Source organism: Typopeltis vanoorti, chromosome 12, assembly GCF_054136105.1.
Source record: "Typopeltis vanoorti isolate ZY-2024b chromosome 12, IOZ_Tvanoo_1.0, whole genome shotgun sequence".
NCBI classification, from domain to species: domain Eukaryota; kingdom Metazoa; phylum Arthropoda; class Arachnida; order Uropygi; family Thelyphonidae; genus Typopeltis; species Typopeltis vanoorti.
Genome location: NC_143560.1, coordinates 38,341,820 through 38,357,867, shown reverse-complemented (window position 1 = coordinate 38,357,867; position 16,048 = coordinate 38,341,820). Strand labels below are relative to the sequence as shown.

The 16,048-nt window shown below is 33.5% G+C and overlaps 1 protein-coding gene across 1 annotated transcript in view; it reads right to left on the bottom strand.

Moving 5' to 3' along the window:
* The window catches only part of LOC150100711 (uncharacterized), a gene marked incomplete at its 3' end in the record, with an annotated part of 75,587 nt that overhangs the window by 37,231 nt on the left and 22,308 nt on the right, over positions 1 to 16,048 (bottom strand). The window contains exon 2 of the mRNA XM_090401864.1: positions 1,834 to 1,988. Coding sequence (XP_090257990.1) covers positions 1,834 to 1,988 — 155 coding nt within the window. The remainder of the gene's footprint in view (positions 1 to 1,833; positions 1,989 to 16,048) is intronic.

Sequence of the window (16,048 nt, the reverse complement as noted above, 5' to 3'; positions counted from 1 at the left end):
AGGAAGTTGAGCTGTTTCTAATTGATAAGAAAAGTGACCTGTCCCATTATTTCCAGGTTAAGAAATGGGTAGCCAGGCTAGCATATCTCAGCGACATATTTTCTTACATAAACGAGTTGAATTTTAAACTTCAAGGTTGAGATACAGCAATATTTGATGATTGGAACAAGATCGAATCATTCAAAAGGAAACTCAAATTCTAGCTTAATAGGATTGCAGAAAGAAATAATAAAATGTTTCAGTCATACTCAGATTATATTAAGGACGCTGATGATTTCTATTCACAGAATTTAGTTTCAGATATTATTGCAACCCACTTGATGATGTTGTAGTTGAAAAGCATTATCCCGAACATGAGGATCCCCGGAGGCAAAATATGTGGATGGTAAACCCCTTTGTTGAACATAAAGAGACAGCCCTTTCCCATCTTACACCAGACTGCTTCAAATGAACAGAACCCTCCTGCCTATCTCCTATTCTTTTTGGCTGCAATTTATCTACTATCATCAGCAGTACCCTTCCCCCCATTCTATCTTCTCTGAAAATACTAAATGCTTCACATTCTATCCCTGTAACTACATCTGCTGTTAGCCAAGTCTGACTAATGCTTATAACTTTGGGCGAAGTTGCACTAATCAATGCCCAAAACTCCTCCCTCTTGTTCCTGATATTTCTGGCATTAGTATATAGAAACTGCAGCATCCTTTTAGCAGCCCCCCCCACCTACCTTTACTTCCTCAATTCACTACCTTATTTGATATTTTTTTTGAGAGAGATTAGATTCTGTACTTGGTCATTTTGACACTCACTTGCATCATGGGTGTCTTCACACACTCACTTGCTTCCACCCTAACTGCTCAAGTTTTTCCTGAATTTGCACTTCAGCATGCTTAGTGAACAAAGCACTCTCCAGACACCTAACACCAAAACCATTTAGATGCAGTCCATCAGCATTGTACAAATCCTTCTTTCCATCAAACACAGAGTACAAATTAATAAATCCTACATCATTCCTTCTGCACAATCTACATATAGATTCATTGGCTACAATGCCCTCCCTTAGTTCGCCTCATCATAGCATGGTAGGAGACTTACAATCTTTACTTTCTTGCTCTTCAGTTTTTGTAGCTAACAACTCTTTTACATCCTCTCTCATAGAATACTTCTTGCCTCTCAAATCATTTGCACCAACCAAGACAATGATTTCCTTCAACTTGCCTTTTTGTATCCGGATGGTGTGACATTGAGTCTGAATAAAATCAGACAAAGTGGTCTTTGCAGCCATTGTTTGTCGCATTGGCACCATGTCAACAATATCACAACAAAAATGTAATAAAGACATTAAATACTCTAAAAGCATGAAAATCTACACTAATACACTCATTTTCTAATGAAAAAACACAATAAAACTGATAAAAATCACTAATTTTACACAAGCACAATATAACCTCGAACCCAATGAATCAACCTTGAAAAGAAATAACTAGCACAAACAAGATCTAATGAGAAAATTTTAACTTTCTCTGTTCTCTATTCGATTGCATTAGTCAAAAAATGCAAGAAATCCCATGCAGTCTACCACAAAAACATACATACGAAAGGGGCAAAATGAATTAATCCCCATTCCTGTAAGCATGTATGATTATTAATGGATTCGGTCTCAATACTTTTTGATTTGACCAAAATATATAAACTGATAATCAAGTGATATTTGACCAAATCTTCATAGTCATAGCAATATACACACAAAAGAACTTCATGAATAGCATAAAAATTAAGTAAACGTCATATTATTTAACATATTCAGAGATAAATATAATTTATAATGCTTACCAACAGAGATCTCGATTGGAAACATGTTCCTTAGGACGCTGAAACAATGCCTCACAGGCAGGATTTAAACGGGACAAATAAAATCTGAATGTTCTAACAGGACAAAGAGGATCTCCTGGAGTTTCTAAGATAATACCCGTTTCTCCATCATCTTTCTATAAATACAATATCAAAGTATGTTGAATAAAATAAAAATTATACATAGACAAAAACCTTACTCAAAAAAAGGTAAGAACACTTATTTCCTGCAATATATTATCTGGAATTCTCAAGAATTGACTGCTACTTTAATCATTATAAGTTTTTAATAACTGACCTTTGTTTAATTAACTTTTTTTTTTTTTTTTTTTTTTTTTTTTTTTTACAATTATGTTGTTTCCGCATGGTTATGAAGGTTGATGGAATTACTTATATTTGCCTTTCTATATATACCATTCTTGAGCATCATCATAACCAAATGCCTGACAAATAATCCTGAGGATACATGGCAAGAATTTGATGATGTACAGGATATTATGATAGTAATAATGTAAGCATGCTATTTCTTTATTAATCAATTGTCACCAATTTATTAATTAATTATTAGCAATTAACTAATTAATTAATAGTTAATAACTATTTTTTATTAACTGTCACCAGGAAGTTAGTACCACATTTCATGTGGTACTAACTTCCTGGTGGCAATTTTCCTCCAAATTAATCTGTCAGGACTCCAATAATGCCATTTTTTTTGGTCTTCCAAGGATCCTGGTCTTCATCTGGTTTTTTTATCCTACCATCCCGGAAAAATATTTGATACAATATCGCAATTGTTTTGCTAACCTTTTCTCTCCTATTATGTTTAAGTGACCATATCACCTAAGGAAAGCTATGCTCACACATTCCTAAAGCTAATAATGTCAAGTTTCTTCATAATATTCTCATTTTCAATACGATCCTGCATTAATGCTATCTATTCATTCCCCTAATCTTTCTTAGAACTCTCATATCTGTGAGAGTTCTACAGTCTTTAATTAAGTATTTTATTTCTAACCAAACTCTCTGATCTGGAAGGTAAAATTAGTTAACATCATCTTGTATATTGCTAGTACACTGATTGACTAATTTCTCTTTTATTCCTTATACGAGGGTAGTCTGAAAAGTTCTTGACCTAACAATGAAAAAACGAATTTATAATTTCAAAAATATTTTTATTTTTCAACATAATCTCCCTTAAAACTAATACATTTATTCCAGCAATGCTCCAGAACCATTATCCCGTCCCTGTAGTGGCTCTCAGTAAGATCTGCAAAATATCCCTCTACAGCTGCAATTACCTCTTGATTTGAAGAAAAACACTGACCAGCGAGGAAGAGTTTTAGTTTTGGGAAGAGATAGAAGTCAGTGGGAGCCAAATCTGGGGAATAAGGTGGATGTTCCAACAATTCATAGTGCAGCTCCCTTAATTTTCCCATTGCCAAAACACCTTTGTGAGCAGGTGCATTGTCCTGATGAAAAATGATTTTTTTTTCTGCAAACCGGGTCTTTTCTCACGAATTTTTTCGTCTAGTCTGGTTAAAAGATCGGAATAATATTCCCTGGTTATTGTTTTACCCTTTTCAAGATAATTAATAAACAAAATGCCTTTAGCATCCCAAAACACCGATGTTATGACCTTTCTTGCTGATGGAACCGATTTTGTCTTCTTTGTTTAAAACAAACAGCTTTGCTGACTGCTGTTTGGATTCTGGTATGTAATGATGAATCCAAGTCTCATCCATAGTAATAAATCGATGCACAAAATCAGTTTTATTCCTGTTAAAACGCTCCAAGCACTGTTCAGAGATTTTGATGCAAGTGCATTTTTGATCTGCTGTGAGCAAGCACAGCACCCATCTTGTGCAAAGCTATTTCATTTGCAATTCTTCATGCAAAATATATCCTACACGTTCTTTTGAAATGCCTATATCTCAGCAATTTCACGCACTTTGACTTGTCGGTCATCCAATACCATATCGTGCGTTGATCAATGATTTCTGGAGTTGTTACACTTTTTGGACATCCTTCACGTGGATTATCTTCATGGCTGGTACGACCACGTTTAAACTCAGCAGCCCATTTCTTAATTGTAAAACAAAGGAGAAAAATGCTCAAACTTTTATGAACTTCGAATGAATTTCTTTCGTCGTTAAACCTTCTTTTACAAAGAATTTTATAACCACACGATACTCAATTTTATCCATTTCAAGGCATACAGACAACACTTTTGCTTCAGACAGCTGTATAAAACAAACTACTTGATAGAATGACTTGCAATTTCACATGGATGATTATGACAGATGTACCAACTTGAAAAAAAAATCTTGCCGATAGTGTTGCCATCTATGGTCGAGCCCGAGAACTTTTCAGATCACCCTGTAAATGTATATGGTTGACTTCCTACCATGACTAGAACTGCAAACTCTGTTGTCTATTTCCATATTTAATTTGCCATCACTAAAATTGTGCCTAAAATAGTTGGAATGTTTTACTTTGCTTTACTGCAGTCAGCATTCATTGTGTAAAATTTAGAAACTCACACGCGTTAGAGCAATTACTTCGCTTATAATTAAGAAAATGATGCTGTGTTTTTGCCTCTATATATCAAAGTCATCATCAGGAAAATATACATATGAACAAGACACAAGATACACATGACACAAAAGTAAGCTAAATCTAACGGCTTTGTTAATCGTTTATGATAGCCTCTCCTCTGGTGGGAAAAAAAAATGTAAATAAATGAATAAATAACAAAAAATATAAATAATAAAAATTAAAAATTGATAAATAAATAAAAATAAAATTAAGAAATACTTTATTATATACATGAGTATAATAACATACAGATGATTAAAAAAAATTATAGCAGAACTACATCAAAGGCATTTTTACAGTCCTGTTGTCTTAGGTTGGGGTTCCATCATGTTCTGGATCCTACATGGGTTATAGATGGATCTTCCAGATTCTAGGATTCCATCATTCTTGTTGAGATTAGGATGATGAATCAGCATCTCACATGCTTGAATTTTCTTTCAAAATAAGTTTTAGTGCAGTGTCGGAGACTATGCATTTCCAGTTAATTCTGTGTGTGTTTGGAGTACATGGTCTGAGAAGTCTGCTTTACCATAGTGAAGGAATTTAATGTGGCATTTGTATGTGTGTTTTCTTGTTGGATTGTGCACCCTGTTTCCCCTATGTAGAGAAGTTGCAGGATTTTACTGGATTTTGTAAACCTCCAGGTGGGCAAGATAAGGAAGGGGGATCTTTCGATGAGCCGAGTATAATTTTTAATTTTGCAGGAGGTTTGAAAGTTGCCTTAATGTTATATTTATGTAGTGTTCTATTTTTTTTCTGATATTCTCCTAATGTATGGTATGCCATTTTGGCATTTTTTGTAATCTTTTTTACCTTTCGTGGCATTATGCTGAGGATCTTGACAACTATTTTTTGTTGTAGCCTTTTTTTTTTTTTTTTAATACAGGTTTGGCTAATGATTTCATATTTCTTTTTCAGTGCCTGCAGAGCAAATTGTTAGGACTATGTTTGAGAGTGCTGATGACCACTAATTCTTGTGCATGTATTGGCCTGTATGTGAAGGTTTGCAAGTAGACCGTGAAGGACAGTCAACCTGAGGAAAGTGAGTGACAAGTGTGTTTAGAAAAGGAAGAGTTATTGTTTTCAATGTTGATGATAAATTGGATATGTTTGCATTTGTTTAGGTGGGATGTATTTAATATTTGACAGCTACAGGGCTGGAGATGGCAAATATATAGCCAACATATCTAAGTCACACTTTGAGCTTTAGGCATGCTGAATCTAGAGATCATTGCTCAAAGTCTTCCATGTAAAAATTAGCAATGGGGGAGTGGTGTGCCCATGGCCATATCTTCTTTTTGCAGGTAGAAATTATTTTGCTACATGAAATACCCAGAGTGAAGTACATGGGCAAAGAAGACCATGATATTGGCAAAAATTTTTTCTGTATGAGAGGAATCTTGTCATTGATTGAGACATTAATGAAAAAAGCAGTTATGTCAAAGTTGACTAATAAATCTTCATTGTTCAGTGTGACGTATTTAATTTTGTTTATGAAATGCTGTGTATTTTTTATTTATTTATTTATTTTAAAGATAGGAGGGGGAATAGCCTACAAATTAATATGCACATAACATCCACTTCCAACACTTTTAAAATAAGAAATATACACAACAAGAATAAACCATATTCTTGTTCTCTTTGCAAGAAAAAACTGCTGTTAATTAACATAATAATGCTGTGTTGACAAAAAGAGTGGTATATCCGTAATGAAAAGGTATAATAGAGTAACTATATTTATTTTTATATCTGGACACATATTTCTCTGGAATACCACAGGGTGCACCCTTTGAGAACCACTGCATTAGGGTAAAATCAAAAAAAAAAAATGATAGAACACTACAGAAATACAATATCAAGGCAACCTTCAAACCTCCTGCAAAATTAAAAAGTATACTCAGGTCATCCAAAGATCTCTTTCCTTACTTTATCCAACCAGGGGTTTTCATTCCAACAAGAAAACAGGAACACAAATGCTACATTAAATTCCTCAACTATGGTAAAACAGGATGTCAGACCATGCACTCCAAACATGTCACAGAATTAACTGGAGAGGAACCAATTCCCTACACTGCACCAAAACCTGGTTTGAAAGAAAATTTGAAATGAAGTTCGTGCAATGCTGATTCATTATCCTAATCCCAACAAGAATGATGGATTAGCAATTCCAAGTGTCTGGAAGATCAATCTGCTACTCATGTAGGATCCAGAACATGATGGCAGAATCCCAACCTAAGACAACAGGACTATAAAGATGCATGTCATGTAGTTCTGCTGTAATTTTTTTTAAAAGCATCTGTAATTATTATACTTATTTTTCACCAAAAGTCAGGCTAGCAATAAATGATTAAAAAAGCAGTAAGATTTAGCTTACATTCATCATAAAATATTATTACTAGAATTGCTTACATTTAATTTAAATATTATTTGTAAAATTTTTGGCAAGTTTCATAGCCAATGTTAATGTAATTACAGGAAAACACAATGAGAACAAAAATTCAATTAAAAGCGAGTAATATTATGGGCACTATTGGCTGGAGAATAGCACCATCTACATTAATACATATCCAAGATAAACCACAATAAAATAATTTAGTTAATAAATTATTAACTTTTTTTTTTTTTTGTCGTCATCCTATAAATGTGCTGACAATGGCTATGAAACTTTTACAAATATAAGTGATTCTGGTAATATTTTATGATAAATTCTTCCTCTTATGTTTTTAGAACAATAGATTTAGCTTAAGTTTGTGTAGTGTCGTGTAGCTTGTATCTTGTTCATAAGTATGTTTTCCTGATAATAACCTTGATATAGAAGCCAAAATGTCGAGTGTTATTTCTTAATTATAAGTAAAGTAATTGGCTCTAACACTTTTTTTTTTTTTTCCTCCATAAATTCTACACAAGGAATGTTTTACTTGTTCCATAAGTTCTCCATTCAGGATGCAGGTGATGTTTTCGATGTTTATGCCTATTTTCATTGTCTTTGTTTTTTTTTATTGCTGATTTTCATAGTCAATTTATTGCAGCAAATAATAATAATAAGCTAATGCCTTTTATTCCTGTATAGGGAGTAGGTGAAGCCTTTAAATCCTATCTAACTTTTGGAGACTGAGTGGGCAGTTCAATATCCACTGGTAGCCAATCAGAGATAGCTGACCCATGTCTATCACTAATTATAGACAGCCACTGATGAAGAGACCAGCAAACAAGTGCTGCCATCTCTTCGTACCTAACCCTAACAGGATATGTTACTGTCTGAAATAATGTGGGTTCTACAGTCGATTTTCTTGAATTTACGGGATGAAAAACGCAAGTTTCCGGGAGAAAAAACCGGCTTGCCTAAGCCAGAGATCAACTAATTCAGGAACCAGTCAGAGAAACGCTTAGGAAAAAGTTTCTCCAGTCGGCGACTATACTCAGACAATAAGTCTATCTTTGTGCAGCCTCTGCATTAGGCCACACGAAGACAGACTTTTTGGAGCAGTTGTTCAATTTAGTTATGGAATCATTGTACAGGTATAGTATAGTTAATAATATATCATCATCGAGATAAAGTAAAAAGATGAGATTAACATCTCCAATTTTGATATCAGGTTTAAAGCCACTTTCCTTCATAATCCAATCCATACAGATGATGAATAACAGTGGAAATAATTTGCAACCTTTTCTTGCACTTGTTTTAACATCAACTCTACCTCATTCAGTTCTAACTGTTGACTTAAAACTCAAATATAGATTATGGATTGTTGCTTAAAATATCTCATTTATCTCATTCACACCATATAACTGTAGCATTTTGAACAGCTTGTTTCTTGGCACCTTGTTATGTGCCTTTTCCAGATTTACAAAATTTAAGTATAGATATGTAATCAAATTTTTTACAAAATTTAAGTACATATCTGTAAAAAAAATTTAAGTCCTGATAACTTCTGTTCGGCCAGAATCCAGCTTGTTCTTCTCCAAGTTTCCCTTTCTCAATCTTTCTTAGCCTTCTTTCAAGTATATTTGCATAAATCTTATCATGACCTCAGTAGGGAAATTCTTCTGTAAATGTCATTTTTCCTATTTCACGGATGGGTGCTAAGAAAGAGCTCTACTCCAATCATATGGAATTTGACCCTATGACCCAGTTTTAGAATGCTGTACTGAATTTGCAGTACAGCATTCTAAAACATTTTTACTTCCATATTTGAACATTTTAACATTAAATATAATCTACTCCATCTGCCTTCCCACATTTCAGGTTTTTGATGGCCTTTCTACTTTAAGAACTGATATGTACTCTAGACTGCATTTCACTTGAATACATTCTTAATAATACTGTCAATAATTACAAATATTATAATTATTTTAAAAAGTTTAACCAAAAAAAGATCCAAACCAACAAATCTACTAAATTCACTTTAGAACCAAAACTTAAAATGTTAACTAAATTTAAAAAAGGAATTGGGGGAAAATAAAATAAGTCAAATAGTGAAGGATAACATGGCAGGGTTGGACTGTACAAAATTATGGCCAAAACAATAGGCCATATATGAAGTCAGTGTATGACTTAATTGGGTTTCTTGCCAGTTTGTTTCATGGGATAACTGAGTAGTTCCTGGAGAGAGAGAAAAGAAAGAAAGAAAGAACATACCAGCAACCTTTGTAATGTACATCTATATGCTCCTGAAGATTAAAAAAGTGCATACAGAGTATAAAGAACTAAGAATTTATTTTTCATTATTTTTTCACTTAGTTTAAATTACTTTAATTTGAAGCTGAAGCTTCGGCTATTAAATTTCAATTAACTGTTTTTAATTAAAAATTACTAATAAAAAGAAAAAATACAGTATTATCCTTTCAATATGCTTTAAGTAGTACAACACCAAATTATATTCTTGTGTCAATCTGAAACTGAGTTTTGTATACAGATGAACCTCTGTGTAACAAACTGTCAAGATATGAAGACTTCGCATTTGTGAAAACTGCACAAACTAATAACCTGTCACTCTAATTCATTTCATGAATACAGAACCCTGTTCTTAAGAACATTTTATGTTGCTTTTCACTAATATTTCACAACGCTCAACCGTAAATGTCTAGTCCAGTAATCTTTCTATGTCATATTGAATATTCTTCAGTTGTTGAACTTATTCCACACATTAGCAGTGTGCACATATTTCAAGGTTAATGAAAAATAGAACAGTATATATATGTAAATATACCATTCTTTATCCGTGAAATATAGAAAAAAATAGAAGCATTGATTGTGAAAGCGCTAAAAGTGGGGAAAAAATTCTACTAATTTCAAAAGAAAGAAACTAAACTGAACATGACTAAGTCACCTGAAAATGGTACATCTCTTGCTTCAGCTGGTCACTTAAAATATCAAATTGTTTTAACAGTTACAGCAATAAAAAAGAAAAGTGATTATACTCTCAGTACAAGCTGTGTTCAGTCCATAGTTATTTGTGAAAAGAAAATATCATAGAAGAAATGGAACACTGTTTAACCATTTGGATTCAAAGTAGAAAAAAACAATGCTTAGTTTTTCTACAGTGCAAAGGTATTAATAGAGTTAGATGCATTTTTACCAGAAACTTTTATTGTAAAAATACATAATACTTTCGTACTGATTAATTAATATGAAATTAAAAACCTTATATTGGTCATGTTACTAAAAGCTATGTATACTTATTTCTTTCAAAGAACTAACAAAAAATGATATCATACTTAAAAAAACAAACATATAGAAACTCCATTAATGCTACAATGTTACAGTTTTGACTGGTCAAGTATAAATGGATTTCTGAATCCAACTTGATATCAGACTGATACTACATTTGCAGGCTTTTATAACTGAAGTTTTTCTACTTAAAAAGAAGAATTCTAGATCGATACCTAATAGAGCTTAAATATAAAGAGCCAATAGGCTTCATTTCGGCGATATAAACATTATTTAAATTAAGGGGATATTAATCCCACATTGTTTTAAAACCGAATAAGAAACTCAAAGATTGGAATCAGAGAGTTTCATGCCGAATATAGTAAACTATAAAAGTATCGGCAATTACTAGCGTGAGCTAATGCAAGTAATCCTAGTACAATCTGGGGCAACTCACAGCAAAGATGGTGAAGTTCTGATCGCTTACATTTCCTAGGAAATGTAAGCATATGGAAGCATACATTTCCTCGGAAATTTCCTAGGAAATGTATGATTCCATACATTTCCTAGGAAATGTGTTTTTACATTATGGAAAATACCAAGAATAGCGATCAGAACTTCACCACCTTTGCTGTGAGTTGCCCCAGATTGTACTAGGATTACTTGCATTAGCTCACGCTAGTAATCGCCGATACTTTTATAGTTTACTATATTCGGCATGAAACTCTCTGATTCCAATCTTTGAGTTTCTTATTCGGTTTTAAAACAATGTGGGATTAATATACGCTTAATTTAAATAATGTTTATATCGCCGAAATGAAGCCTATTGGCTCTTTATATTTAAGTAACTTAATGGTTGCACCTGTTTGACAACTCGTATAGCAGAGTATATGAGTTCTTTTCGCTATACACTTTGGTATTAATTGGTCTAGCTACTCACTGATGAAGCCTCAAAAAAGGCTGAAACCGGTCTGGGTAGTGACCTCCCACCATAATGTAATAACAGCATACATTTCCTAGGAAATGTGTTTTTACATTATGGAAAATACCAAGAATAGCGATCAGAACTTCACCACCTTTGCTGCGAGTTGCCCGAGATTGTAGTAGGATTACTTGCATTAGCTCATGCTAGTAATCACCAATACTTTTATAGTTTACTATATTCGGCATGAAACTCTCAGATTCCAATCTTTGAGTTTCTTATTCGGTTTTAAAATAATGTGGGATTAATATCCCCTTAATTTAAACCTAATAGAGCTTTTATTAAATAGCTTTTATCATCATTTATTCCATGTAGAAATTCATGTATAAAATAATTTCTAGCATTATAACTGCTTTCTTTCAACCACAATTATATAAAAACAGCTCACAAAATGTAATGAAAAAATACATTTTGGATGTTTATGTTACTGGAAGGCAGTATTTTTTAAACCTTTTCTGATCACAACCCACCACAGGAAATATATTTTATACCATGACATAGGCATTTAGAGAGACTTGTTTTCTGGGCAAGTGATTGTGTCGGACAGCACTGGAATAACCATTAAACAAAATGGGCACATGCTTGCAGAGTTTTTATCCCTAATTATTATGCCCTTAATTCTCAAATCTTTCACTGTCACACTGGACTAAAGCTGATTTTTTTTTTCAATTATCTTTATCTGCTGTGTTTCTAACCTGCATTGTTAAAAAAAAACATTTTTGGTATATAGTGAGTGACTACAGTTTAAATGGTTGAAGGTGTCAGACAAAGACCTAGAGTTCACAATATCAAATCTTATTTTGCCTTATAATCTTCGGGACGGTGATTAAAAATTGTTTTGAATAAATTTTTGTATTAGAATTTTTTCATTTTTGCATTAAAAAAAAAAAAGGTTTTATTTAATATAGTTGTGTGGTCTGGCCTGGGAAAAAAATGAATTTTCAATCTCTTATTTCATCTTCAGCACTTATTGAGTCTGAATGTCTTGCCATTTAAGCAATGGAAGGGGCTGTGCTTAGGGCATCAGTTGGCCTTAATTCGGTCTCTGGTGCCAAGGCAGGGAAAGTAGAATTGCAAGAGTGGAACATATCAGAGATGGCCTAATGTGGGGATAGTGATAGTGGCCTGGGAAATTAGAGGGTGTACACTATATTGCAGAGCCAGGTGGAGTATGAGGGGGATAATAAAGGCTATAAGAATACTGGCAATACACTGGTTTTTCTGTATACAAATGCTAGGAATAAAGGAAATGAATTTATGGCACTGACTGACTCAGTCTCTCCAAAGATTGTTGGTATCAGTGAAACTTGGTTAACTGAGGAAGATGTTATAACTCGAGGAACTCGGCATAAGGTGGCATATTGTGTGTGTGTGTGTCGTTATTAGCAATGCTGAAAGATAAGTCATTTTTTCATATTTCAGTTAATAATGTTAGGTTAACTCATTGTAGTTTTGTTTTATATGCATGTGTGACATTGATCTGTAACTGTTCTGTATTCCTTTTGCCATAAGAATAAATAAATTGACTTATTCATTTTGTAAGTAAACCTTGTATTTTTGTTTAAATGTGAATATTGTCAGTATGGTGTCAATGTGGGGTAGAAGAATGGCAGCAAATATGTCACTGTTGAATGATTTGAATTTAAGTGATTTTGTACAGTGCAGTGTGTGTGTTGAGATGTATTCATTGCAAGAATTAAAGGACTAATGGAAGGAGAGTGAAACTGGTGAGCAAGTATGTATTAAGTGTTTCAATAGTGAGTGCTAGTTAGGTGAGAACAAAGCAAATGTTAGTAGAGTTGACAGCATCAACAGCAAAATGGAAAATGTTAACATCAGATTTAACATTGTGTGCTTGCAAGTTATGCTTCATAGGACAAAGCATGAAATCAAAAAGTGTAGAAGCAGCAAGAGATTGGCAAAACTGAGAAGAGAAAGAAGCAAGTGGTATGCGATAATAATCAAGATCATTTGAACAAATGAGAAACAAGATAGAGAAAATTGTGTACAGAGACTATGATCAGAGTACTTGATAAAAGTATAACAAAAATCGTTTTTCCTTGGTGCAAAAATTAATGATATTAGTCATGCCATCTGGATATAAAAAATGTAAGACAAAGAACTAACTGTCTTGGATGAAGAGTGAGAAGATGAAGACTGCAAGTCTCTCCTGCCACTATGAGAGAGGTGAATGGTCTAGCAGATCTTGCTTAGAATACCTAGATACCAGTGGCATCGCGTGCCCATTTCGGTTGGATGTGCTGTCGTGTGGGTTATGCAACCAAGCTACAAATTTCACGTCAATTTGACCGTATGCATGGGCATGCGACCCCAGAAAATTTTCCAGAGGGGACAAAGCTTGGAGACAAATAATTACATCAATAATATTTTTATAATTATTGATTTAATTAAATCAATAAATGTAATTTAGCATTTTTTGATGTAATTATTTGTTGATGTAAACTATAAATACATTATTATTTTCATTTTACATCGATTTTAATGATCTTTAATTCTTGGAAAAAAAAAAGTATTCAGAATTAATACAGTTTTCAGCACAATTTCATATATATAAAAAAATTGACCGGTATATTTTATTAAAAATCAACTAATTAATTAATCCCAAAATTCTAAATTAAATTATTTCAGTTTAAAAGCGAAAAAAATCATAAAACTAACAAGTAAAATAATATTAAATTACATACATTTACCTATTAAAAATGTATTTTTCTGTTTAAAATTTGTTTCACTGTAAATTTACAATTCACACTTAACTCAGTGACTCACTAGACAGAGGGCAAACGATCTGGTCTCTGTTCACAACATTAACGAACATTTTTTTCACAAATCAGAAAAAGTTGAACCAAAAATAACAGGAACACGTTTTATTGCTGCAATAAAACGCCCCCCCCCCCCCACCCTCTGCAGATGCCCATGACTGTGTGATTGCATTTTTATCAATGTATAAAAATTTGGAGAGTGCATAGTGCTCATCTTAATTGGTCCAATGCAATTAATTGCAAGATAACTTTAAATACTTGTGCATAGAGTGGGGGAACAATCTGTTTGTTTTAGGATTTATTAGAAAACAACAATGAAGGTGAATGCTATATTTGGTTAGTATATTTGAAATACTCAAAGATGAAAATATGTGAACCATCATTTATAAGACATAAGAATAGGAAAGAATAAATGTGAGTAGAAACACTTTCATTAATGGTAAACGAATTATTAATAATTATCATTTGTGATAAGTGTGTCCTATAAGTTGTTGGGAGAGCGAATAGCATGATCCTATAGAGTCTAAACATGAATAAGTAAATTTAAAAAAAAAAAATCAGTTAATGCCTATTTGTTCCCATATAGGGAGTAGGCAGGGCCGTTTACCCTATCTAACATTTGGAGACTGAGTGGGCAGTTCAATCTCCACTGGTAGCCAATCAGAGAGATAGCTGGCCCAAGGCTATCACTGATTCATCAGTACGCAGTGAAGAAGGCGGCAAGCTAGTGCCACCATCTCGTGGTCCCTAACCCTAACACAATATTTTTAATGTCTGAAAATAGTGTGGGTTCGATGGTCGATTTTCTTGAGTTTACGGGACGAAAAACCCGAGTTTCTGGGAGAAAAAAAAAACGCTAGCCTGTGCCAGAGATCGACTACTCGGGAACCGGTCGAAAAAAGGCTTGTAGAGCCTTTTTTCGAAAGGCTTGCAAACGCCACTTCTACTAAGCTACACAGGCTCTTTAAGTAAATTTATAATGGCATAATTAAAAAAAAAAAAAACTTATGAAGAGAGAGAGTATTGCAGGAATAAATATGGTTTGATGAAGCAGCAAATCATCTCATAAAATTTGTTGCACATGTTATGTGTATTTATCTGGTTTGTGTATATTTCGCTCTGTTTTCCAAGAATTTTATTTTGTTTACTGAGACTTGGTATACATAACATTCAATCATTAGCGAAATTATCCACACTTTCGGGAATCCTACATTCATTAGTTTTTTTTGTTTTAGTATCAGCGGTTCTTCTGTCTTATCAATCTCACATATGCTGGTATTTTGTTTTAGATCAACAACGTCTTGTAATACACAGAATATTCATTTTTATTCAGGAATAGATATTTTTTTACTGTCTGTTGTTTTCGAAGTCTAGAATAAAAATGTCTCTATAAAAATGTTAAAAAACTTTGCAACCTCAACAGATGCTATACTGCACAAGCAAAAGAAAAAACATTAGCATTTTTTAAACAATTAGGAGGAGAGCTTCCCAAATTTGGGGCAGTTTCATGCAACCAAATTAGTTGAGGTTAGGTAGTTTAAGGCAGAAACAGATTCAAGGAAAAGTCTTTTGTATTTAATTTTGCTGAGATGGAGTAGAGTGGCTTTTTTCTGGCATATTCTATGACAGGTACCTAAAGCATGGTCACTAAGAGTGGGTGTAGTGATGAAGACAGATATAGTCCTTATATTCAGCAATTTTGATGTTCGCTGTCCTGCCTGTTTGGCAATAGTAGGATAGTTTACAACTACTGTTCTGGAGAGGGGGAGAGGATGTGCGTGTGTGTTTGGGTTTTAATATTCTGATATCCAAACTAATTAATTTAGCTCTGTTATATAAAGTTTTAATAATTCCATGATGCTGGGGGGGGGGTCACTGTTTGTGAATATATCTACTGGTGTGTGGGGTTTCTGTGAACAGAGAATGTCAGGGTTCTATCAAGCTAGCATGTAATTAAAATGTCTAGGAAGGGGAAACTGTTGTCATTTTCTTTTTCTACTATGAACTGGATCCTGGAATATTGATTGTTTAGGTGTAGTAAAAATATGTTGAGAGCATCCAGGATTATGGTCAAATGGAAAAGTCACAAAGGTTGATGATAGCAGGGGAATTATGTCTGCACAAAGTTGAGATACAAGGGGGGAAAATTGGCAGTGATTTTGAAGCAGTATGGTGTGAAGTGGAGATTGA